We start from the raw sequence: 26,578 nt of genomic DNA on the forward strand, positions 1-26,578 counted from the left end.
CAATTGGTTTGTAATAATTGTACATATCTGTAAAACTTTCCAACTTTTCTGTAAGTGGAATTGCTTATGTCCTGAGGACTGACATCTAGAGCAGGTTGTATCCCAGGATATTATGCTCATTCATTTTTAACAGGAGACAGTTCAAAAAAATTTCAAGTTACCATTGGGATAACACACAAGGAATTCTGAGAAAGCAGTAGGTGAAAAGGATTCTAAAAGGACCCACTTCTGTTTTCTAAAAGAAAAAGGGGATCCTAAGTGAGATACAGTTACACTAAAAACTCAGCTTACAGATCTAACTCATAACAGGTCTCAGAAACTGAACATAAAGCAGCCATTAATCTTTTCTTACTGAACACAGTAAGCTCTCCCCCTTATTCAGCTTCCCTCTCAATAAATTAAGAAAAAAATCAGCTTCCAATTTTTCCCCCCCTATATAGCAGAATACTTTACCTGGCTGCACAGTCATATGCTAGGACATCAGTTTCCGCAAGAAGATCTCCATCTGTTTCATGATCTCCCCCATCTGGACCCAACTCAAACAACTAAAAGATAGAAAGATAAAATTAACTCTTACATGATAATTTCCTTTCCTCTAAGGAAGGCAGTCCAATCCACACCATTGGGATATGCACTCCTCCAACAGATGGAAATGGAGTAAACTGACTCACTGACATCACCTACATATAGCCTTGCCCAGATATCAGCCTGCCAGTATTCTCTAGAAAAGTCAAACTGTGGACAAATTGATTATACTTGAACTATGACTATTAACAGTTGACTCATTATTTCCAGCCAACTAAGTACTGAGCTCAGTTAAAAAAAACAAACAAAAAAAAACATCTTAGTGGCTGGGTTCTTCACTTACCAGTCCTTCAAATGGCTCAGAACAAAGAACTCTCTGCATCGTCCCCGAATAAGGGATTAATTAAAAAACAAAATCAAGTAGGCAGCCTAGGGTGGGTTGTGGATTGGCCTGCCTTCCATACAGGAAAGGAAATTATCAGGTAAGAAGTAATTCCACCTTCCTCTGCATTCAGGCAGACCAATCCACACCCGTAGGATGTACCAAAGCTACTCCTGAAATGGGTGAAATGCTGCATGTGCTCCCAACACCACCATCCACGCCTAAGGCCGCGTCCTTTTGAGCCTTAACATCCAAACAGTAATGCTTGGAGAAAGTATGTAAGGACTTCCTTGCTGCCCATGAAATCTTGACCAGAGACGACAATCAAATCTCCACCCACAAGACCGCCTGTGCTCTAGTGGAATGCACCCTGACTTGCCTAGGCAATGAAACATCTGCATCTACATAGGCAGCCGTGATGACCTCTTTAACCCAATAGACTACTGTTGCCTGTGTCACTTCTTGTCTACTTCCACCATGGAGAACAAACAGCTAATCAGCCTTCAAAGAGCGAGTAACTTTCAAGTATAGCATCAGATGCCATTTCACATCTAAGGCATGTAACAACTAGAAATCCCACTCATCTCTCTCCCTATCCAGTGTGGGTAGGGAAACAGACTGATTAAACTGGACTCCAATACCACCTTCAGCAAAAATGAAGGTAAGTCCTGAGCTGCACTGCCCCTGGAATTAGTAATAGAAATGGTTCATGGCAAGAAAGAGCCTGCAGCTTGGAAATATGCCTCACCAAACAGATCGCTACCAGGAAAACCATTTTCAAAGTAAGCATCCTCAAGGAGAGATCACACAGCAGCTGAAAAGTAGGCCCAACAAAAATCTCAATACCAGATTAAGGTCCTGATAGGTGCAAGGGAAGCCATAGATGCTTGACTCCCTTCAAGAACCTAAGACACATCTGGATGGGAGGACAAGGGCCTACTATTAAACCCCCCCTCTATAGCATGCAAGAGCCACCACCTGACCCTTCAAGGTGATCAGGGCCAAGCTTTTAACCAATTCGTCCTGCAAACATTCCAAAATCAGTAGGATCTCTACTCTTAAAGCATGAGAACATCTCAGCCCATACCAGTTCTTGAACACTCTCCAAACCCTAATATAAGCTAGAGATATAGAAAACTTTCTAGCATGAAGCAACGTGGATATCACTGCCGGAGAACAACCATGCCTCAAAAGACAAGCCCTCTCAAGGGCCAAACCGTAAAACAGAATCAACCCAGATTTTTGTGAGCAATCGGCCCCTGATGCAGAAGATCCTCCCTAATCGGCAGTCTCATAGGATTGCCCACTAGGAGACATTGGAGATCGGCGTACCATTGTCTCCATGGACAATCTAGAGTCACCAGAAGCACGGTTTCGGTATATGAAACTAAATGCCATATTGGGTCAACACCAAGGGTCCATCAAGCCCCGTATCCTATTTCCAGCAGTGGCCAATCCAAGCCACATGTACCTGGCAAGTACCCAAACATTAAGATAGATCACAAGCTACTATTGTTTATTAATTACCGTAATAGCAGTTTATAACCTCTAAGGACTTATCCAAACCTTATTTTAAACCCAGTAATACTAACTGACTTGCAATCTTCCATATTGCCCTGCTTATTATAGGCCAGGGACGGAAAACATAACACCCCATTCCATGGCCACTACTGGATGAGAGAATAGATTCTGAACGCTCTCAGGTCCTTTCTGTGACTGTAGAACAATGGCACTTTCACATTGCTGTAGCTTGCCATTTAATCCAGATTTAGCTGCCTCCACTGAGAAACTATGACCTGAAAGGTGATTTCTGCCAGCTCCCACTATGTTGGGTATATTGGGTCTAAAGCTTTCCTGCTGAGAAAATAGTCTCTCACATTGTCCTTCCTGGCAATGAGAGGCAGATAATGTCTGAATATATTGTTCTGCCCATGCCACTGATGATGTCTGCTTCTGCCCTGATTTATGTAGGCAACCATCGTAGCATTGTCTAAATTACTCTCACTACTCTACCTGCGATGAGCCATAGACACGCCTGATTGTTCACTGTCGTTCCTCGGCATTCCACCGACCTTGTTCCATCAACTCTTGACAGTGAGCTCCCCAAAACAAAAGGCTCACGTCTGTTGTGAGCATCAACCACATATGGTGTCTCCAGGGACACTCCTTTCCTGAGGTGGTCCCCTTTGCAACCACCACTGGAACTACTCGCTCACTTCCTTTGGCAAATGCAGCCTTACTGTGTACTACTGTGACTGCAGATTCCACTGAGAAAGAATGGCAAGCTCAAGTGGCCGCCTATGTGCCTTCACCCAGGGTACTACCTCCAATATAGCCACCATCAACCACAAAACCTGCAGATAAGCTCACACCATTGGATGAATGGCAATCCTCAAAGACTGAACTTGAGTCACCAACTTCTGGATATATTTCTCTGGTAGAAACACTCAGCTCTGCATCGAATCACAGTCTGAGGTATTCCAGGGTTTGTGTTGACTGTAAACTGCTTTTGACTAAGTTCACCACCCAGCCTAGTTCCTGAACAATGCAGATCACTGAGAGACGCTAACTGACTTCTGCACTCTTGGCTAGAATGGACCGGTCTTCCAGATATGGATGGACTAGAATGCCCTCCTTGTGCAGTCACCGCTACTACCACCATGCATTTAGAGAAGGTTCTGGGCGCTGTAGCCAGACCGAATGGTAGGGCTTGAAACTGATAACGGCACCTTATAATCGAAAAATGAAGAAAATGCTGATGTTTCTGTCGAATGAGGATATGTAGGTAGGTTTCCTTCAGTACTGCTAGAATGGAAACCTTATACTCTGTAATTATGAAGTGAGTCACACGGAAATGCTGGTTGACTCCCTTCAGGATCAGTCAGAAGGAACCCTCTTCCTTCTTGGTAACAACAACAAATAGAATATCGCCCAATATTTTCTTGCAATCTGGGAACTGGAGTTACGGCCCTGAGATCTATCCACCTTCTCAATGTAGCCTCCACTGCCTCTCTTTTCACTAGCAAGTTGCATGAAGAGAACATAAAGGCATATAGGGAAAAATAACCCATGCTATAATTACACAATGTTGGGTTCCATATTAGGTGCTACAACTCAAGAAAGAGATCTAGGTGTCATGGTGGATAACACATTGAAATCGTCGGTGCAGTGTGCTGCGACAGTCAAAAAAGAAAACAGAATGTTGGGAATTATTAGAAAGGGAATGGTGAATAAAACAGAAAATGTCATAATGCCTCTGTATCGCTCCATGGTGAGACCGCACCTTGAATACTGTGTACAATTCTGGTCGCCGCATCTCAAAAAAGATATAATTGCAATGGAGAAGGAACAGAGAAGGGCTACCAAAATGATAAGGGGAATGGAACAACTCCCCTATGAGGAAAGACTAAAGAGGTTAGGACTTTTCAGCTTGGAGACGAGACGACCGAGGGGGGATATGATAGAGGTGTTTAAAATCATGAGAGGTCTAGAACGGGTAGATGTGAATCGGTTATTTACTCTTTCGGATAGTAGAAAGACTAGGGGGCACTCCATGAAGTTAGCATAGGGCACATTTAAAACTAATCGGAGAAAGTTCTTTTTTACTCAACACACAATTAAACTCTGGAATTTGTTGCCAGAGGATGTGGTTAGTGCAGTTAGTATAGCTGTGTTTAAAAAAGGATTGGATAAGTTCTTGGAGAAGTCCATTACCTGCTATTAAGTTCACTTAGAGAATAGCCACTGCCATTAGCAATGGTAACATGGAATAGACTTAGTTTTTGGGTACTTGCCAGGTTCTTATGGCCTGGATTGGCCACTGTTGGAAACAGGATGCTGGGCTTGATGGACCCTTGGTCTGACCTAGTATGGCATTTTCTTATGTTCTTATGTTCTTATGGACGGATTCAGAGAAATTCTAGAGCATAACCATCTCTTATTACATCAGGACCTACAGGTTCGTCGATTTGAACCCACTTGTGATAAAAGCTAGGTAAACGTTTGCCTATCTCCAGAACTGGCAAGTGGGCTCTTACACCTTCATTGTGAAGACAGAGATGCTCCAGCCCCAGAGCCAACATCCTTATTTGGCTTCTTAGGCCAAAAGGAATGGGATCTTCCGAAGTGACACGAGTTCAGATTCGCCGCACCTCTGTAAGGGTGAAATCGATGGGAGTCCCTGGAGTGGCCTCTTAACCCAAAAGAATTTGACACTTCTTTCTTGTCCTCCAGCAATCACAGAATCTCGGAATCAGCCCATCTAATTTAAATCTTCTCCAACTCACTCCCAAACAAGAGAGAACCCTTAAACTGTAACCTTGTTAAAGTCAACTTAGAAATCATATCCACTGACCAGTTCCGCAGCCACAGCAGGCATCTTGCCGCTATCATGGAAGTTACACCTCTAGTGTAGAACAGAGTCCGTAGGTTTTAGCCAAGTTTCTGTGATTGCACAGATATCTGGTTTAGAATCAAAAAGGTAGTCGTTAAGGATGTGGGATTTTTTTTAGAGAGAGACTGGGCATTAAACAGAGTTAAGGAAAATAAAGACAGGCCCAGAAGTTGTGTGATGGGTGAGATCATGATTGGAATAAGTCTTTTTTGGTGGATGGTGTGATAAAATGAGAGATTGGGTTGAGTTCTGGTGAGGATCCTGATAATGGGGATGGGAAGGTACTCTTCATTTGTGGGGATATAGACACTGGTAGGAGGAAGAGGGGCGTAGTCGGTCTGCAAGGAATTAAACAGGTGAAGGCCGTTCGAAGAGGAAAGGTATGAGAAGGTAAGTACCAAACAGAGTGAGGGGCAGCCCTGTGGGGCTGCATGAAGAGGCGCACAAAGGGGCCAGCCCCTTTGACGCGCTCCTTCAGCACGCGACGCCGGACTTGTGCTTTAATTTAAAGCCCCTCTAGGGCAGCCACTGATTGGCTGTCCGGGAGGGAGGGACCACGTGGATTGGCTGGTCCCTGTGTGGGCAGTCTGCTTCGGAGGCGGTTGGCTGAAGAATGCCTCACGGTCGGCGCCTGGACGGCTGCGGGTAAGAGTGATTTTTTGGGCCTTACCCCGGCAGTTCTGGACGCCGAAAGCGCAGACCTGCCTTCACACTCTGTTCTTCCGCGGAAAGGAACGGCGCCGGACTTGTGCTTTAATTTAAAGCCCCTCTAGGGCGGCAACTGATTGGCTGTCCGGGAGGGAGGGACCACGTGGATTGGCTGGTCCCGGTGTGGGCAGTCTGCATCGGGCCTCGCGGTCCGACGCAGACTTATAGTGGTAAGCTTTTTCACTCTGTGTGCATATTCAACTTCAGCTAAAATTTCTAGTCCTGCTACATATTGTTGCACAAAATGACTGTCGACTGCACATACTATAACATCAGAAAAATCATGTAGCCTCATTTCATGTATCACTAATATACACACTGGCAGTGACTTTTCTCTCCTGTATTCTAATGTATGAAGACACATCTCAGCTATTTTCTCTTTCAAGTTTAGCTCTAGAATAGCCAAGAATAACACAGTTTTGACTAGTGAACTGACCCAATATGAAAAGTAGTTTATCTCAATAACAGCCATGCAATATCATCAATTGCCTGGGTTTTCACAGATGACTAACATAAGTTTCCACACAATGAAACAAAAGATATAGGAATACTGTATTCAACTTTGAAGTAAACAGTGGCAACATAAAGTAAACAGTAGCCTTAATAAATCTTACAATATTTTCGTGCCTTTTATGAGTTACGCAAATTGCTTTATTACAGGGTAGCTCAATCTGCTAAACACGTTCTGTTATATACTGAACTAAATCTCAAATATAAAAGACATGTTTAAATGATTTAGTGTTACTTCTTCTAGTACCTTTATTTTAGCGGTGTATTCTCCTCTGCCTCCAAAAAGTCCAAGACCACCAAGTAAGATGTCTGTGTCAGCACAGAAACGGATTGCCTCTACTGAATGGGCAGAATATCCCCAGCCACCACCATGACCTAAAATAATCAAAGTTACTAAGATCTTTAACCACCTATTTATTATACATCATATTCAAAGACCAAACACTACAGTTTTGGTTTGTTTTTTTTAAACAAAAAACAGATACATACTTTCAAATCTATTGACAACACTATAATCTTCCTTTGAATAAACTTTCAGCACTGCCTGAGTTTCCTCCTCTGTGCTTGCAACTCCCATCTTTAAGTCTTGTAGAGCAGCTAATGTGTCAAGACAACCTGAAATAAGACAGGTCCTATTAGTTAAGACAGTGGTGACTTTTCAATTTTTGCACTTACTTTGTGTTAAAGATGATCTCAGAAGCTGTGTCGAAAACAAGAGTCAATTTGTACTAGTCACTTATCATAAAAAAAAAAACACAGGAACAAATCACTTCTGTGCATTGCCTAAAATGCTCGCTTTTGAGAACAGGAAGCCTTAATTACTATTGAGAACATCTTGCCATTCTTTCCACTAAAAAATTCATCTGTTTAAGGATTACTTCTTGATATGATGTATAAAGCTCGTCCCTCTAGGATATACCCTCTGAGCAAAATCTGTTTTTTTTGGTGGCTAAGGATGTTACCTGTTAGTAATAATCAAGTTACTATGAAGTTGACATTCAGACATAGCCGGCTAAGTAAACAAGGTGGATAAGACTTATCTGGCTAACTTAGCCGGGATCTTCAGCAGTGCAGCCATGCTGCTGAATATACCCAGATAAGTTTAAAGTTAGCTGGATAAGTTTAAATATCACTACTTATCTGGCTAAGTTAGCCGGATAAGTAGCTCCAACCAGTTATGCCCCTGGAATACCTTGTCATTTAGATGAATAACTAAGTTATCCGTTATCCGTCTAAATGGCTTTTAAATATTGACCTCTATACTTATTTCATTATTAAACTTAGTGGATGGTGATGATTGTCCCCATCCATCAAGACTATATGTATAACCACCATAATCTTTTGATAAATTATCATTAACATTGTTAAGTTGGGGGAAAAACATCAGAATGCCAAAAACATCAGAATGCCAGAATAGTACATATGACTGGGTCATACTTGCAACATCCATTTCAAGCGTTTTTCCTGTAGTACAAAAGAGGTACATTGTGAAACTGACTCGCACTGGCATTCTGTAGTTCTCTGAGGCTTGGGCAGGCTCAATATATTCAGAGGCCTGTACTTTGCGGCTTCACAACTTAATACAAAATCTAGAAAAACTGGGAGGGATTGAAAGCATTTTAAAAATCCACACTTAAATATCTTTAATGCTTTCCAACATAAGAAATATTGAAAAGTAGTATGTAAGAGATCCTGTGACAAAATAACTGTCCAAAGAAAGGCTGGAAAGACACCAACACTGGTACACTAGAAAAAATGGGAATGTTTCAGATGAGTTTGAAAACCAAACATTTTGGCCAATATTCTCAGAGAACAGACTCTCCCAAAAATAAAATCACCATTGGATTGCTATAGGAGGTAGTAAAAGGTTATGGAATGACAACATCTCCAGTTCTAAAGTCAACACTCAATAGCTTGGCTCAAAGCAAGAGAGATAACGGATAAAAAATGAAGCAGCTGGTGGAGGTTGAAAACGTAAAAGCGCTTTTAAAGCCAGCCCCATAAAACATATCCCTTCCCATCCTGACCTCCACATACATACATACCCACTCACACTTCCCCTTCCTCATACACAACCATACTTCCTTCCCCCCACCCCCAACTGCCCCAAACCTTCTTTCACCCTCACACTCCAATCCTACTTCCATATACAACTTCCCCTCTCCAAACACACACACAGCCTTGTCTCTAGTTTCTTGCAGATTTCTCTTTTCTTTGTCCTCAAGGTGGGATTTTGTTAGAATTTTATGCTTGTCATTGTACTTATATTCTTGTAGACCACCATGGGTCTCCTTTGAGTGAGATGGGAAGTATACAAAAGTAAGGCTGCACAGTGGCTTAAGTACAGTGGTGTACAGTGGTTTGTTTCTCTATTTACATCTTCTGGTAGGAGAGAAAAATCCATCAATCTAGACTGGCCTGGTCTGGTGGACAAAGAGGAAGTTATGTTTGAATATATTGCAACAAATAGAAAAAAAACATATTGAGGCAAAACATGTACTCGATATGTAAAGTAAGAACCCAACCACAGCCTTCTACAAATGTTGGAAAGCATTCTCAGAGCCATACTTCTCCATTTCTTTTTATTTTTTTTAAGAATATGGCAATATGAGATATGGCCTAACACACTACTTAGCAATACTGCACACCCACTGGACCAGAACCCATTTCAATCAAAATATTTAAACTAAAAAGGACAGCTATTTTCATGCACTGAAGCATTATTTCTGTACTCTACCACACTATATCACACAGAAACAATCAGAAGAAGAACTCAATCCCACTCAGTATGATTTATAACAAATAACTCTTCATAAACACAGCATTAGACAAATGGTGCTATAAAATTCCAATAACCTGTCTCCTGCTACACAATGGGCTGAACAGTGTCAGATAAAGGACCTTCAAAATCATTCATTTGCTGGTTCAGTGTAAAAGTGTAGTCTACCATCTTAAACCCAAAATCATGAAAAAATTAAAACAGCTCTATTTCTTTTCTACTTTTGCTCTTTTAAGAAAAGATTGCTTTATATGTGTGAGGGGGAAATTTCCATGCAGTGCTTCTGCATAAAGAACAATGGTGGATCTATACATTGAATATCATACATCTGTTTGGGCTAAAAAAAGAAATAGAATGGTTTTCCTGAACATAAGAACATGCCATACTTGATGGACCAAGGGTCCATCAAGCCCAGCATCCTGTTTCCAACAGTGGCCAATCCAGGCCATAAGAACCTGGCAAGTACTCAAAAACTAAGTCTATTCCATGTTACAGTTGCTAGTAATAATGGTTGTTATCTAAGTCAACTTAATTAATAGCAGGTAATGGACTTCTCCTCCAAGAACTTATCAAATCCTTTTTTAAACACAGCTATACTAACTGCACTAACCACATCTTCTGGCAACAAATTCCAGAGACCCATGGTGGAATATAGTAAGGAGCCTTGTTGTTTCTTTACATTTTAACATATAGGATATTTTTTATATTCTTGGTGTTCATCTAGGTGGAAGGTTTTTGTTGATGGGAAGGGTTAAGGATACATACGGAGGCAGTGATTGGTTGGCTTAGTTGATAGGAAGTTTCATCAATGGCAAGGTATGAATGAATTGAATGACTGTGGGTGGGTTTAAAATTTGTTAGTGGATTGGATGGTTATTGAGCATCATGTCTGTAATGAAACAAATGACGGTATGTGTGTTGTGTTTGCTTGTGATTTGGGGGGATATGAAGAGTTGGCAGTGGATACCATTTGTTCTTTTGTGTATTTTCAGATGCTGTGACTCCTGAAGCAGGCAAATATTTTGCAGAAACATGGGCTTATGTTGGGTCGTGACAGTGTTTGAAATATAAAACAGCGTTGGAGATGGTATATAATGCTACAAGTTAAATGGTTTACTGTTAAGACTTCAAAATGGAAAAGAAATAAAAAGCTGTGTTCATGAAGTTATAAGTAATACAGAGTAGGATTGAGTGTTTTTGTGTGATATTAAGAGAAGAAGTTTCTGCTGTTTTCTATACAGTACCTCTACCAGACTATATACATACCAAGAATGTGCAATGCAGCATGAGACCTGGTAGTAAGTGCTTTTGATCCTGTTGGCAAAGCTAGTTCGGGGCTTAGTATACCACATCTGGACTGCATGTCTGGAGCAGAAGGAAGCCTAGAGTCAGCAATAACTGCATTATAACACCAAAGCTCTCTTGAGTTTGTCTGAAATCTGTCCAAAAGAAAGTTTTCATATTGAAACCAATACATACAGTATTTAATACATTTTAAAAGCAATTTAACATACAGTAGGAAAGCATGCACAGAGGGAACCAAAATAAACAGCAGTTTTGATAGTGAAAACTTGTGCATAAATATGTAAAGCACACACATTTCTTACAATTTCACATAGTAAATTACATAGCTACGTAGAAATTAAATGCATATGTATAAAATTATTAATGCATATGCATAGCTTTCTCCCATTTGCTATACACTTGGAAGAAAGTCACACAAATGCATTTTAACCAGGGACCTTTGTTTTCTGCTTTTATTTTATTTTTCTGGGAATTTTAATGTTAAAATAAACAGTGGAAAAATTACAGGAGAAAAATTGGATAAGTCATTTTTCTGCTGATTTTTTTTTTTTTGTTATAACATTGAAATTCTCAAGAAAAATAAAATAAAAACTAAAAATTAAGGTACCTACATATAACTAACTAAGAAAGCAGAGTTGCTTACCTGTAACAGGTGTTCTCACAGGACAGTAGGATATTAGTCCTCACAAATGGGTGATAACATCAGGATGGAGCCCATCATGGAATACTCTTGTCAAAGTTTCTAGAACTTTGACTTGGCACACTTAGCATGCCTAGCATGCCACCAACCCTGCATCCAGCAGGGGTCCCCCTTCAGTCTCGTTTTCAGTAAAAGTACGAGTGAAAAATAAAATAATAAATCGTAAGCGAACCCAACTCCGCGGGATGGCGGGCGGGTTTCGTGAGGACTACCATCCTGCTGTCTTGTGAGAACACTTGTTACAGGTAAGCAACAAGCAGGATGGTAGTCCTCGCTTATGGGTGAATAGCGAGCTGAGGGTGCCCAAATAAATGTACCAAAAGCACCCAATGACGTGCAGCAGGCACAACAACAGGGGTGGGTTTGGTTAAGAAGGCGGGCTGAAATTCCCAGTGGGTCGCCGGAAGGAAGTTGGGTTATTAAGCTGAGAATAAATTGCGCAGGACAGACTGGCCAAAAATGGAATCTTGCCTACCAGCCTTGTCCAGACAATAATAAGCTGCAAAGGTATGGAGAGAACTCCATGTAGCAGCCCTACAGATGTCAGTAAGAGGCACCAAATGGAGGTGTGCTACTGATGTTGCCATGGTTCTTATAGAGTGCACTTTCACATGTTCCTGTAGTGGAAGGCCTGCCTGTTGGTAGCAGAAGAAAATACAGTCCGCTCGCCAGGAGGATACGGTCTGCTTTCCCACCGGAATTCCCTGTTTGTTTTTATCGAAGGAGACAAACAGCTAGGTGGATTTCCTTTGGGCTGCCGTGCGTTCCAAATAAAAGGTTAGCACACGTTTGCGGTCCAAGGAATGTAGCACTCGCTCGCCTGGATGCGAGTGGGGTTTGGAAAGAAAGTAAGTAGTATAATAATATTGATTCAAGTGAAACTCAGATACTACCTTTGGTAAAAATTTTGGATGAGTGCGAAGCACCACTCGGTCATGGAGAAATTTTGTGTAAGGTGGGTATGTTACCAATGCCTGTAGCCCTCTAACTCTGTGAGCTGACGTTATAGCTAGGAGAAAAAGCATTTTCCAAGTCAGATAACGCAGCTCGCAGGAGTGGAGAGGCTCAAACGGAGGTTTCATGAGCTGTGCTAATAACACATTGAGGTCCCAAGCAGGGGCCGGAGGGCGTAGTGGGGGGCTTTAGATGTAGTAAACCCCTCATAAAGCGCACCACTAAGGGTTGTGTCAATATCGAGACATCCCCTATGCCTTTATGGAAAGCGGTTACCGCACTGACATGAACTCTAATGAAGGAAGTTTGTAGACCAGACTCTGACAGGTACCAGAAATAGTCTAGGAACTTCATTGTGGGGCAGGTAAAGAGATCTATTTCCTTTGATGTAAACCATAAGGAAAACATTTTCCATCTGGAATGATAAGATTTCCTGGTAGAAGGTTTTTGTGAAGCTATGGGGACTTGGGATACGGAGTCCGAGAGGTTTAGCAGTTGTAATATTAGCCTTTCAACATCCAGGCTGTGAGCGACAGGGCTTGGAGGTTCGGATGATGCAGCTGTCCGTTGTTCTGAGTTATCAGGTACGGATCTGCTCCCAGGCGAATAAGAGGATGGACTGAGAGGTCGCGTAGGATGGGAAACCAAACCGGACGCAGCCAGTGAGGGGCTATGAGAATCATTAAGCCCTTGTCCTGCCGTAACTTCATGAGAGTCTTGCTGATGAGTAGAAGTGGAGGGTACGCATATAGAAGATCTTTTGACCATGAGAGGGTGAAAGCATCCCTTGGTGGTGTCCTGTAGCTGCGATGTAGTGAGCAGAAGTTCTCTACTTTGCGGTTGTGAATTGGCACAAAGAGATCTATATGCAGATAACCCCATCGCTGGAAGATTTTCTCTGCTACAGTGGAGTTTAGGAACCATTCGTGGGGATGATAGGTCTGACTCAACTTGTCGCAAGTACATTGTCCACGCCATCTGCCAGGTAGGTCGCTCTCAGGAACATAGAGTGGGAGAGAGCTCGGGCCCATATCTGCGCTACTTCCTGACATAGCAGGTATGAGCCTGTTCCACCCTGTTTGTTGATGTACCACATCACTACTTGGTTGTCTTGTTTGATAGGCAATCCCGAAAAGCAATCAGGGTATACCTTATTGCCCTGAGCTCCAGAAAATTTATCTGATGTTGTGATTCTGCTGCTGACCAGGCTCCCTGAGTTTGAGGACTGTTGACATGGGCTCCCTGAGGTTGGAAGCATCCATTGTCAGTGTGATTTGAGGTTCTGGAGATTGAAAAGGTAGTCCTTGAGAAGATTGGACTCTTGAATCCACCAAGCTAGCGAGACACTGAGCTGCCTGGTGACATGGACAATGCTGGACATTGAATGGTGGGCCTGAGCCCACTGGGACTTTAAGGTCCATTGTGTTACTCTCATGGCCAGACGAGCCATAAGAGTACCATAAGCCGAGGGATGCCATGTGACCCAACAAGGTTAGTAAATGAGGAGCCATTGTGGATCGACGAGTCTGTAGTAGTCTCGCAAGGGTTGCAATAGTGTGCGCATGATCCCTTGGGAGAAAAGCTTTTGCCTGTATGGTGTTTAAATCCGCTCCAATGAAGGAGAGGATCTGTGATGGAACCAGATTGGATTTTGGATAGTTTACTAGAAATACGAGTGATAGTAGCAGCTGTAGGGTTAGATGTAAGGAGGTCAGAACCTCCTTCTTGGATGGGGCTCTTAGCAACCAATCGTCCAGGTAAGGGTAGACATGAATGCACTGTCGTCTTAGGTACGCTGCTACTACTGCCAGGCACTTTGTAAAGACTCGAGGCACTGATGCTAGGCTGAATGGGAACACTCGATACTGGAAGTGTCGACGTCAGACTAGAAAACAAAGGTATTTTCGATGAGATGGTGTTATCACTATATGCCTGTATGCGTCTTGTAGGTCTAGAGAGCAAAGCCAATCTCCCTTTTGAAGAAGAGGGAATAGGGAGACCAAGGTTACCATTATGAACTTTTCCCTTTGTAGATGTTTAAGACATGAAGATCCAAAATTGGACGAATGCCTCCTGATTTTTTTGGTATTAGGAAATAAGAGAATAGAACCCTTGTCCCTGTTGTGATGGGGGCACTGGTTCTCTTGCCCTGGATCGGAGGAGGTTTTTTAGTTCCTCCTCTAGAAGCGGTGAATGGTCGGGTAAACCCCACCCCGGCCAAGGTGGGGAGTCTGACGGCACTGATCGGAAATTGAGATGGTAACCTTGAGCCACTACAGAGAGGACCCATTGATCTGTAGTGATTGTATGCCAGGTGTCAGTGAAGTAGCACAAGCAGTCACCCACTGGCAGAGATGTTATTCTATTTATTTATTTTTATACACAGACATTCGATCTGAGATATCACATCAGTTTACATTCAGGTACTGTAGGTATTTCCCTATCCCCAGAGGGCTTACAATCTAAGATAGTGGAAGTTGACAATTGCTCTCTAGCTGGGAGTCAAAACCCCGAAGCAGGCTGCGGAGCTGGTTGGGCTTTTTGAGGCCTGGATTGACGGGCTTGAGGTTTTTGGTATGGCCTGGTTAGGTGACTGTGAGATGGGGGAGGATAATACCTACGAGCTTTATAGGTTGTCCTCTTGGCCTCTCTTCTGAGCCGTTTAGAAGTAGAGGGAAAATCAGAGGGTACAGCAGAGAGCTGGCACAATGTCTCATGGTGGTCCTTGAGCTGTGAGACAGTCTCCTGGATCTTATCCCTGAATAAATTATCGCCTGCACAGGGGAGGTTCAACAAAATCTCCTGAACTTCGGGTCGTAAATCGGAAGACATCAGCCAGGCCCATCTTCTGGCAGTAATCCCCACTGCAGACACTCTAGCAGCAGTATCAAAGATGTCATATGCAGCCCGGACCTCGTGCTTGCTCGCATCGAGGCCTTTCTTGAGCATGGAGTTTAGCTGGTCCTGTAACTGCTCTGGAAGGGAATCAGAGAAGTCTTGTGTCATCTTGAAAAGGATTCTGGTAAGCAGCTATATGTGAAATCAGCATGGAACCATGGAATACTCGATGCCCCAAGGCATCCAGAAACCTTTGTTCTTTCCTTGGAAGTGTAGATGAATGAGGCCGAGGTCTCCTAGCCTTCTTCTGAGCAGACTCCACTACTACAGAATGGTGAGAGCTGGGTCTTCTGGAACCCAGGAGCTGTTTGAACCAAGTAGGTGGCGTCTGTTTTCCGAATCACCGGTGGTACGGTACCTGGATGTTCCCAATTATGCTGGAGGAGCTCAAGAGGGACTTCATGAACTGGTATGGACATAACCACCTTGGGGGCATCTACAAATTGGAGTACCTCAAGCATCTTGTGCCTGGAGTCTTCCTCTGTTTGAAGCTTAAAGGGAATGGCTTCTGACATTTCCTTTATAAAGCTTATGAAGGACAGATCATCTGGAGGGGAACGTCTTTTCTCTTCAGGAGGAGATGGCTCCAATGGAATGTCATCAGAATCCTGTGTGTCTGAGGAATCATCAGACCAGGGCTGGAATGGCTGGTCTCCAGCATCGGTTGGATCTCCTGATGGAAGGAAGAGGCCTATTCCAGCTGGATCAGGTCATGGCACCAATAGAATCCGCGGGCATCGAAGGTATCGGAGGAGGCACCGATAAGGGTCAATGCTGCACTGAAGATGAGAGAGGCACTGATGGAATCAGCGACTTCAATAGACGTCTTGGTGGAAGAACCCCTGACGGCCCAGGAATCTGTTCTGGCATCGATGATTCCTCTTCCTCCGATGACAGGGGAATCGGTATCGATGGTGTTGGACATATCTGTGTTTTCGGGGGCACCGGTGGAAGAGCCCCGATAAGCGTGTCCAATATGTCTAGTAATGGAGCCAGCATCGTGGGCATCTGATCAGTGTCCGAGATTGGAGTCGGTGCCAATGTCGAAGGAGGTGGAAGACCCTGTAGTGCTTGGAAGACTGCCTCTTGAACCATCCGGTTCAATTCCTTATGGAAAGCTGGCGCTTGTAACACCAGTTCCAGAGTAGGAGGCTGTACAGGCATCGCCGGAGGGTCCACAGGTGAGAGTGGAGTCTTGGCTTCTGGCACCACTGAAGGTGGGGAACGCCTCGGTGTCCCGGGCATGGAGGAGGATGAAGGCTCCTGTGCGCGGGCTTTTTTCCCCCCCTCGGTGGCTCTGCCGATGTCAAGGCCTTCCCTGGGTTGGCGGACTGAGCTTCCGATGCCGGTGCTTTTCCCGGTGCTTGGCCCGGTCTTTCTCCGGTGCCGAGGACGAAGAGGTGGACAACTTTGAAAGGGATCCAGCCAGGCGAGAACCACCGGTGTCCGGCTGGTGTCGAGAGGTTGAAGGCTTCGATGGAGTAGGCTGCTTAGACTGAAAAAGAAACTCCATTTTCTCTAAGCATGCCCTGTGGCCCTTAGGGGTCATTTGGGCACAATAGGTACATGTTGCAACGTCATGGTCAGCCCCTAAGCATAACACATACCTTATGCGGGTCCGTGATGGACATCGTCCTCGGACAATCAGGGCATTGACGAAAGCCCGTCGCCATGGTTCTAAAGAAAAATTTAACTGCGGTGCGGTCGGTGGCCATTAGGCCTTGAGTTAGAAGAACCCTCGGTAACCGACCGCGAAAACGAGGTAAAGCCTTACTTAACGTTAGCGGATACCGATGGTTAATAGGGGGACCTCGGATAGGGTGAAATTTGTCAAATTTTTAGAAAAAAATTCCATGAGGAAATTCCTGTCAGAAATATTAGAAAGAGCTCCTCAAACCGCGTGGCTACTGCTGCGCAGAAAAAAAGAGACTGAAGGGGTACCCCTGCTGTATGCAGGGTTGGTGGCATGCTGGACATGCTCAGTGTGCCAAGTCAAAGTTCTAGAAACTTTGACAAAAGTATTCTGTGATAGGCTCCATCCTGATGATGTCACCCATATGTGAGGACTACCATCCTGCTTCTCCTGTGAGAAATAATGATTCCAGTGATCTTGCATATGTTATTTTGCCAGGAAATTTTACCAAGTCAGACTGTATAGCCTTTGCTGGAATTCAGCATTGACAGTGATAAACAGTCTGATACTTGTGAAAAGTTCCATGGGATCCCTCCATGCACTGCATGCTCTAACAGTTCCTCCAAAGAACAACACAACAACAGTGTGGCCCCTTTCTACCATGCTGGGGCACTGCTCTTATACTAATTCAGAAAGGAAGCAAGCACCTGTTTTAGCTATCAATAGTACTTCTCATAGTTTGAGGTCATTCATTCAAATACTATCTGGAGATTCAAGGGCAAAACAGCTACAAGTCATTTGTTTATTCTATACAACAATGCAAAACTTGTACACTAACCCCTTTATACATAGAAGAGATCAGCTCTTTAATATTTTCTGAACACTGAAACTGCACCGAGACCTATTTTTTTCATTGACATCCATTATAAACTTATATGTGCCTCTATGTTCATCTGGGGACATACCTCTAAGCAAAAAGCAGACCTACTCCAAATAGCTCATCAAAACAATGCAATCAAAAAAAGGGAAACACAAATATTAGTGTATATTAGTCCTCAAAATCCCACCTGCCACCCCGCGGAGTTGACTTTCCACTAAATGAGTTTCCTCTATTTTTATTTTATCCTTGTATTCTGTATTATAAGACTGAAGGGGACGCCACATGGATGCTTATTATAATGAATGCTGGGCATGCTCAAAGAAGCCAAGTCAATGTTCTAGAAACTTTGACATGTTTTCCATGCTGGGCTCCATTCTTTGATGTCACACATGTGTGAGGACTATCATCCTGCCTGTCTTCGGAGAAACCAGCTTCCCCAACATCTTTACTGTTTGGTCCCTGATTGCTTTGCACTTTTCTTTTAATTATCATAGCCAACGTTTGATTTGTATCAACTTGTAAAGTTTCAAGTTCTGAAGTTTAAAAACTTGTAAAATAAATTATTAAACTTGAACAGAAAAAATGTTTATTAAAATGAACATTCACTGTCCAAATATCAAATTTGGATCCCAAAATGTAGATTCCATTATAGAGAAATGCTCTTAAATGATTTAATGAAACTACTCTTTCAGCTATATAATAATATCTTACAGGCTTCTGATGTGCTTATACTACAAAGTGAAGCAGTAATTTTACACTCTTTAAAATGCAGGAGCAATACTAGCACAAAGCACCCATCACATCACTAATAGCAGCATTACCATTTGCAAGCAACAAATTACATATAGTGAGATAACATGAATTTTATATAAACCAAAAAAAAAAGTTAAGGCAGAATCAAAAATCTTAACATACATCAGTAGCAGTACAAGATAGTGAAAAAAAAGTAAACAATACACATTTGATAAACAAACATTTATTTATAGTAGTTTTTACAGTGAACCTGTTCTGGGCTGTTCACAGAAAATGCAAAAACAAACAATATAAATATAGTGTTATGTTTTAACTTGGTTTGTGGACCCTTGGGTCATGGAGAGAGATGACTCCACCCACAGGGAGGAGCCCTGTGGGGACTCTCCACAACAGGCGGTGTCTCAGCAGTGATGGACACAAGAGTCAGAGCGTATTTATTATACAGCAAGAGAAACCCGAGGAGCGGGTTAGTAAACTCAGTCCTAGAATTAGAAGACCTGAGATGGATTCTCCTGCAGTGCTCGGCAGAGCAGGTAACCCCGGGAATCCTTACTTCTTGATAGGCTTTGTACGTGATAGCTCCGATAGTGTTCCACAGTGTGGGGTAGGCCGGAGGCAGATGTTGGTCACTGGCACAAGATGGCGTGGATCCGGTAGTGGTCCGCAGAGCAGGGTAAACCAAGGATCCACACAGCAAGACAGACATGGTAATGCAGAGTAGGTCTTGTACTCACAAAGCAGTAGAGAATACATAGTAGCAGCAGCGGAGATCCGAAGCAGGAGAACTAACTTAGCTGGTAAAGGTGAGACAGGCAGAAGAGGCTCTCTGAGGAGCGGATAGCCCTGAGTGCAGCAAGGCCCTCGAGGAGCGGGTATCTGAGTCACTCAGCCTGGAACGCAGGAACAGCGATGCGAAGCGTCTCAGAGTAAAGGAATTAAGCAAGATGGAATCCTTGCTAACTCGTAGGTAGGAAAGTCCGGTAGGTTTAAATACACATAGGCAGTGACGTCATGCGGAGGGGATGCCCCCGAGGTTTCCGCCATGACGTGCTTAAGAAGGAGGCAGGCGTGCGCACGTACCCTAGGTCACACCAGATTCAAGATGGAGACCAGGATCGCCCTCACGATCCCGGGAATGCCAGGGGGGTCGGCCATCTTAGCCAGAATCGGAGCTACTGGGCAAAATGAGGTGAGCAGCAGCAGTCGCAGCCGTCTGTGACGGACGGGCACAACATATAGTAAATAAAGCAACTGAACAAGCTCTATTCTTGGTATCCTGTAATCTGGCTGCTTTAACCCCAGGCACAGATAATAAAGAGGTTCCTTCCGATCTTAATACTTGTGATGGCATATACACAAAAAAGTTTTAAAATATTCCGGTCATTCCCTATACATGACAATGTCAAAGTCAGAAGCTTAAATTTGATTCTCTGATTAACAGGGAGCCAGGGTAAAGCTTTCAACAACAGACTAATACCCTCCCCTAAGAGGTGTTCTATTACATAAACAGGAAGCTGGTTTAGGACTAATTGCAAAACCTTTAGATGACATTTGGCAAATCTATATACAAGGCAGTGCAGTAGTCTAGGGTTGAGAATACAATTGACTGTAACAACAACCCTAAATTCTCCCTTATCTAAGATGTATCTCAAGCGTCACAATAACCTGTAATTACGCAGCTGTATCGCTTCTGGAGTCACCCGAAAGAACTGTTCCTGGCAAGACAATGCCTGCAGCTCAGAAATTCGATGCACAGAACATACCACCACCAGAAAAACTGTTTTCGGGGTCAATAACTGCAAGGAAAGGCTATGCAGTGGCCAAAATGTAGGACCCGCCAAGAAATCCAACACCAGGTTAAGAATCCACAAGGGAACAGGTAACCCCAAGAGAGGACAAAGATGTTTCACGCCATTCAAAAAACAGGCCACATCAGGATGAGACGATAAGGATTCACCATTCACCTGGCCCCTGAAACAGGCAAGAGCCGCAATCTGTACCTTCAAGGAATTAAGGGCCAACCCTGTATTTAACCCATCCTGCAAAAATTCCAAAATGAGCGAGATCTTAATTGAACAAAGAAGAACATCTTGATCCTCACAACAAGCCTCAAACACCTGCCAAACCCGCAAATAGACTAAGGAAGTGGAGAACTTTCAAGCTCGTAACAGAAGAATATCCACGCTTCAACAAGAGAGCCCTCTCAAGGGCCACACCATAAGACAAAAACGAGTTGGATCTTCGTGAAGGACAGGCCCCTGCTGCAACAGATTCTTGTGCAGCAGAAGACTAAGGAGGGGTCTCTTTCAGGAGTCTTTGCAGATCTTCATACCATGGTCTTCTGGGCCAATCCAGTGCCACCAGGAGCACCATCCCCTTCAATCCTGTGAAATATTCTGTCCAACATGGGCCACGGGGGAAAGGCATACAGCAACTTGTCTTCCGGCCACACTTGAACAAGAGCATCGATACCCAAGAACCTCAGATCTCTCCTGCGACTGAAGAATTGAGGAACCTTCGCATTGCGAGAAGTCACCAGCAGGTCTAGGAATGAAAGGCCACAGCAATCCACTAACAGCTGAAATGCCTCATCCTACAATACCAATTCTCCAAGGTCCAGACTCTCCCTGCTGAGAAAGTCTGCCCTTACGCTGTCTTTTCCTGCAATGTGAGAGGCCAAGATCACCTAGAGATGGCCTTCCCCCCAATTCCATAAGTTGGAATATTTCCTGTGACACTTGCTGGCTCTTGGTTCCTCCTTGCCGATTGATGTAAACCACCATCATTGTGTTGTCCAACATTACGCAGACCACTCGAACCTGCAGTCTGCCACTGAACTGCAAGCACACCAATCGGATCGCCCGGGTTGGTGTCCAGGATGGCATAGAATCCAACAGGATAACAGTCCAACAGAAAATGCACAACAGAATCTTTATGGATAGAAATCCCATGTGTGATGGAGAAAAGTATAGCGATAAGAATATAGAACATAAGAAATTGCCATACTGGGTCAGACCAAGGATCCATCAAGCCCAGCATCCTGTTTCTAAAAGTGGCCAATCCAAGCGACAAGTACCTGGGCAAGTACCCAAACACTAAGTAGATCCCATGCTACGGATGCCAGTAATAGCAGTAGCTATTCCCTAAGTCAACTTGATTAGTAGCAGTTAAAAGAAAATTGGTTTTTACCTGCTAATTTTCATTCCTACAGTACCAAGGATCAGTCCAGAGAAGTGGGTTGTATATCCCTACCAGCAGGTGGAGTCAGAGAACAATTAGAACTTTGGGCACTGCTACATAACGAGAGTGCCACCTGCAGTCCCTCAGTATTGACCTGTACCCAAGCCAAACAACCAATACTAATGGGCGAAGGGGCGACCAAAAATCACTGTCCCCCACTTCGCCCCAAGGAAACAACATGAGTAAATAAAACGTTAGAAAAAAACTGCTTCAACAATCGCAATCTGGAAAAAAGGAGCTCTATGAAAAACTAGGCAAATTGTAGCCAACACAGTCTTTCGGTAACAGAAGTAAGGGGTGGGCCTCTGGACTGATCCTTGGTACTATAGGAACGAAAATTAGCAGGTAAGAACCAATTTTCTTTTCCCTATACATACAAGGATCAGTCCAGAGAAGTGGGATGTACCCAAGACACCCTACACTGGGCGGGAACCCGAAAGACCCGCGAGTAGAACACCTGCAAGTAAGGACGCCTCATCAGAGGCCTTAACGTCCAAGCGATAATGCTTAGTAAATATGTGCAAAGAGGACCACACCGCCGCCCAGCAGATCTCCTGAGGTGATAGCAACTGACACTCCGCCCAGGAAGTAGCCTGAGCCCTGGTGGAATGAGCTCGGAGACCCAAAGGCACTTGGCGGCCGCGGACCAAGTATGCAGAAGTAATAGTCTCTTTAATTCTTCGAGAAATGGTCGCTTTAGACGCCTTGTCCCCTTTCTTTGCACCCCCGAAAAGAATGAACAAATGATCGGAGCGTCTGAAGACACTGGTAACCTTTAGATAACGCAATAAGACCCGACGCACATCCAAAAGAAGAAGATCCTTGAAGTGAGGTGACCCCCTGGAACCCTGCGGGAACCATGGAAGCTCCACTGTCTGATTAACATGAAAGGCCAAAACCACCTTAGGAACAAAAGAAGGAACCTTGCGTAACGTCACCCTATCGTCGTGAATCCGCAAAAAAGAGTCACGGCACGACAGGGCCTGCAATTCAGAAATCCGACGCGCTGAGCAAATGGCCACCAAGAACACCAAGGTTAGATCTTTCAGGGAAGCTGTGCGTAGAGGTTCGAAAGGAGCGCTACAGAGCATATGCAATACAAGATTTAAACTCCAATCTGGATACATCGCACGGACGGGAGGTCGTAAACATTTGACCCCCTTGAGAAATCAAACAATGTCAGGGTGTGCTGCAAGCGAACCACCAAACTTTCCCTGCAAGGCTCCCAAAGCCGCTACCTGGACCCGAAGAGATTTGAACGCCAAACCCTTCTTGAGCCCCTGTTGCAGAAAATCCAGTACCAGAGAGACCTCGACCGTTAAAGGATCGCAAGAGCACTGATGACACCAGGTCTCAAAGAGCCTCCATACCTTCACATAGGCCAGGGAAGTGGACGGATGTCTTGCCTGCAATAGAGTGGAAATAACCACTCAATCGTAAACGTCGCCTCTCAAAAGCCAAACTGCGAGAGAGAAGCGATCCTCCCTATCCGAAAATATGGGACCTTGAAGAAGTAGATGCGGTAGATGAGCCAGCTGCAAAGGACCCTCTAGGGTCAAGCGAATCAGTTCCGCGAACCATGGATGGCGTTGGCCACTCTGGAGCCACCAGCACCACCCTTCCGGGGTGGAGCTCTATGCAACGGAGAAGTCGTCCGATGAGAGGCCAGGGGCACACCAGAGTGTCGAGACCAACTGAGCCTTGTTCTTTTTGACAGCTGAAGAAGCGTTCTGTCTTCGTATTCTCCCGCGTTGCCATCAGATCCAACTGTGGGACCCTCCATCTGGCACAAATGCGGTTCCATGCTTCGGGAGACAGTTCCCACTCTCCCGGGTCGAGTTGTCGCCTGCTGAGAAAATCCGCCTGCACGTTGTCCACGCCTGCAACACGCGACGCGGCAATTCCCCCGAAATGACGCTCCGCCCAAGCGAACAGAAGACGTGCTTCGAGTGCCACCGCGGGACTTCTCGTCCCGCCCTGTCAGTTGATGTAGGCCATCGTCGTCGCATTGTCGGAGAACACGAACCATGCGTCCCTGAATCCAGGGTAGAAACGTTTGTAGGGCAAGACGTACCGCTCTTGTCTCGAGACGATTGATGGACCACAAGCCCTCTGTTGGAGATCAAAGCCCTTGGGCAGATCTGGTGTCGCACACAGCTCCCCAACCTGACAGACTCGCATTGGTGGAGACTATCAGCCAATTTGGTGGGTTCAAATCCATCCCCTTCTTCAGATTGTCACGCAAAAGCCACCATGACTGGCTTTGGACTCTGGAAGCAGAGACAAGGGTAGGTGGAACTGCTCAGACACCGGACTCCACCGTGACAACAGCGTACGCTGTAGTGGACGTAAGTGGGCGAATGCCCACGGAACCAAGTCTAAGGTGGATGCCATGGATCCCAGCACTTGCAGATGATCCACACAGTGGGTGTTTGTCTGAGAAAGAAGCGCCTGTATCTGGCTCTGCAACCTGGCTACCCGATCCGACGCCAGAAAGACTCTGCCTCGCAAGGTATCGAAATGGGCTCCCAAATAGTCAGCTCTTGGGTGGATTACAGGTGACTCTTCTGAAGATTGATGACCATCCGAGCGATCACAAGGTGATCATCACCATGCGAACCAATCTTTCGCAGTCCTCCCTGGTCTTGGCGTGAATCAGCCAGTCGTCCAGGTATGGATGGACCAGGATCCCCTGCTTGCGAAGGAAGGCTGCTACCACCACCATGACTTTGGTGTTCGAGGAGTGTCGCCAGACCAAATGGAAGGGCCTGAATCTGGAAGTGTTGTCCCAAGACCTTGAAGTGTAGAAACCTCTGGTGACATAGTCATATCGGAATATGCAGATAAGCCTCCATAAGATCCAGGGACGCAAGGAACTCCCACATCCGAACAGCAGCCAGTACCGTCCACAGGGTTTCCATGTGAAAACGAGAGATTCGGAGACAACAGTTCACCTTCTGTAGGTCTAGGATGGGACGAAACGTGCCCTTTTTGGGAACCACAAAGTAAACCGTGTAACATCCCCGACCTTCTTCTGCCTCTGGAATCGGGACAATGGCCTGTAGCTGGATCAGGCGCAGCAGGATCTCCCGTACGCTTGCTGCGCGAGGCCACATGGGACTCCACGAACACCTCCTGCACGGGACGTGAACACTCTAGAGCGAAGCCTTCTCTGATCACCTCCAGGACCCAACGGTCTGAAGTGATCCTTGCCCATTCCGTGTAAAAACTGGACAATCTGCCCCCGACAGCTTCGATGACGGAATGGGGACTCGTGGCTTCATTGGGAGGGTTTACTACCTCCTGTCCCAAGGTGTCCAGAATCCCGGCTGGGGGGACGACCCCCTCGAAAGGACTGTTGCCGTCCTGAGGTCTGCTTAGACGTGGCAGGCGAGGAATACCTGCGAAATGAAATCGGCATGAATCCTGAAAACGCAGCCACGAAGGAAACACCTTTCTGGTGGGACGTTTATCATCCGGCAACTTATGCCCCTTAGATTCTCTGAGTAGCTTTACCAACTGCTCCAGTTCTTCAACGAACAGGAGCTTACCCTTAAACAGGAGGTTACACAGCTGAGATTTTGAAGACAAATTTGCTGACCAATTGCACAGTCACAGTAGTCGGCGCGCAGTCACTACAGAAACCATGTTGCGTGCTGAAGTTCGCACCAGGTCGTAAAGCGCATCTGCTACATATGCAATGCCCACCTCCAAACGAGGCGGCACCACTGCCAGCTCCTGTAGTGGTGTTAGAGGCCTGAACCCAGGACAAACATGCCCTCTGCATGAGGCTGGCGCAGATCATGGCCGAAGACTCAATGCAGCCACTTCAAAGACTTGCTTCAACTGGATCTCCAGCTTACGGTCCTGCATATCTTTTAAAGCCGCAGCACCCGCTACCGGATTAGTGGTCTTCTTTGTCACAGCCGAAACCGCCGCATCCACCTTCGGAATTTTCAGAAGATCCAAGGCATCTGTTGAAAGAGGATAGAGCTTGGCCATAGCTCTGCCCACTTTGAGTCCCGCGTCCGGTGCGTCCTTCTCGCAGGTCACCAGCTTGCGAACCTTTTTAGGCAGTGGAAGGGACGAAGTGGGCCACCGTATTCCGTCAAGAACCGGATTAACCCCATCACTATCTGATTCTTCCTGAGAGATCTTAAGCCCCAGAACTTCCAACACCTGGGGAACAAGGGGTCGTAGTTCCTCCCGCTTAAAAAGGCGGACCATGCTGGGATTATCCCCTTCTGTGGGTGGCAAATCATCATCATCTGCAGCATCTTGATCAGGGTCCCCAAGATCAGGAACCAAATCCGGAACCTGAGCCGAACCCGGAACTCCGGAGGGTGGGGGAAAAGTCTGTGGCCCCCGAGGACCATCACTTCCCCCGCGGGCCTGCTGTTCCTCGAGTCGATCCTTCTTGAACGACGGCTCGAAAGACCCACCGACTGAATTTGCCTCCTGAAGCCCGCCTGCTTTCTGGCCAGGAAAGCCTGGTGCATTAACAAGACAAACTTCAGCGAAAACCCCTCTGGGACTCCATCTGCCGGAATGGGATCCTGAGTAGCTGGCTCACCCAGTCCCCCAGCGCTGTCCTCAGCCACAAGGGCTAAGAACCGCGGCATGAACCCCGCCCCCCCCCCCCCCCGTCCCGGGGGAAGGGCTCAGGGCCCAACGAACTCTCCAACCCTAGAAGGATAAGGGAGGGAAAAAACAAACTAAATTCTGCCTTCGCGCCCACACGCCTGACTGAGTGCGGAGAGAAAGCGAGGGCCCCTTGGGAAAATAAATGCGCAGTCACACGGCCCAGGAGCTGAGGGGAGGAACAGAAAAAATAGAAAAAAATACCGACAGACCCGTTGCAACGGGTCGCACTGCCGGCTGCGATGAGCCGCATCAAAAACTGGCTGGCGAAGAAAAC

The 26,578-nt window shown here is 45.3% G+C and overlaps 1 protein-coding gene across 1 annotated transcript in view; it reads right to left on the bottom strand.

Annotated features, from left to right (window-relative positions):
• The window catches only part of MYCBP2 (MYC binding protein 2), a 1,075,853-nt gene that overhangs the window by 750,398 nt on the left and 298,877 nt on the right, over positions 1–26,578 (bottom strand). Inside the window, 4 exon segments of the mRNA XM_029603038.1 lie at positions 454–545; positions 6,766–6,893; positions 7,008–7,133; positions 10,564–10,736. Coding sequence (XP_029458898.1) covers positions 454–545; positions 6,766–6,893; positions 7,008–7,133; positions 10,564–10,736 — 519 coding nt within the window.

The sequence above is a fragment of the Rhinatrema bivittatum genome, chromosome 5, assembly GCF_901001135.1.
Source record: "Rhinatrema bivittatum chromosome 5, aRhiBiv1.1, whole genome shotgun sequence".
NCBI lineage: Eukaryota > Metazoa > Chordata > Amphibia > Gymnophiona > Rhinatrematidae > Rhinatrema > Rhinatrema bivittatum.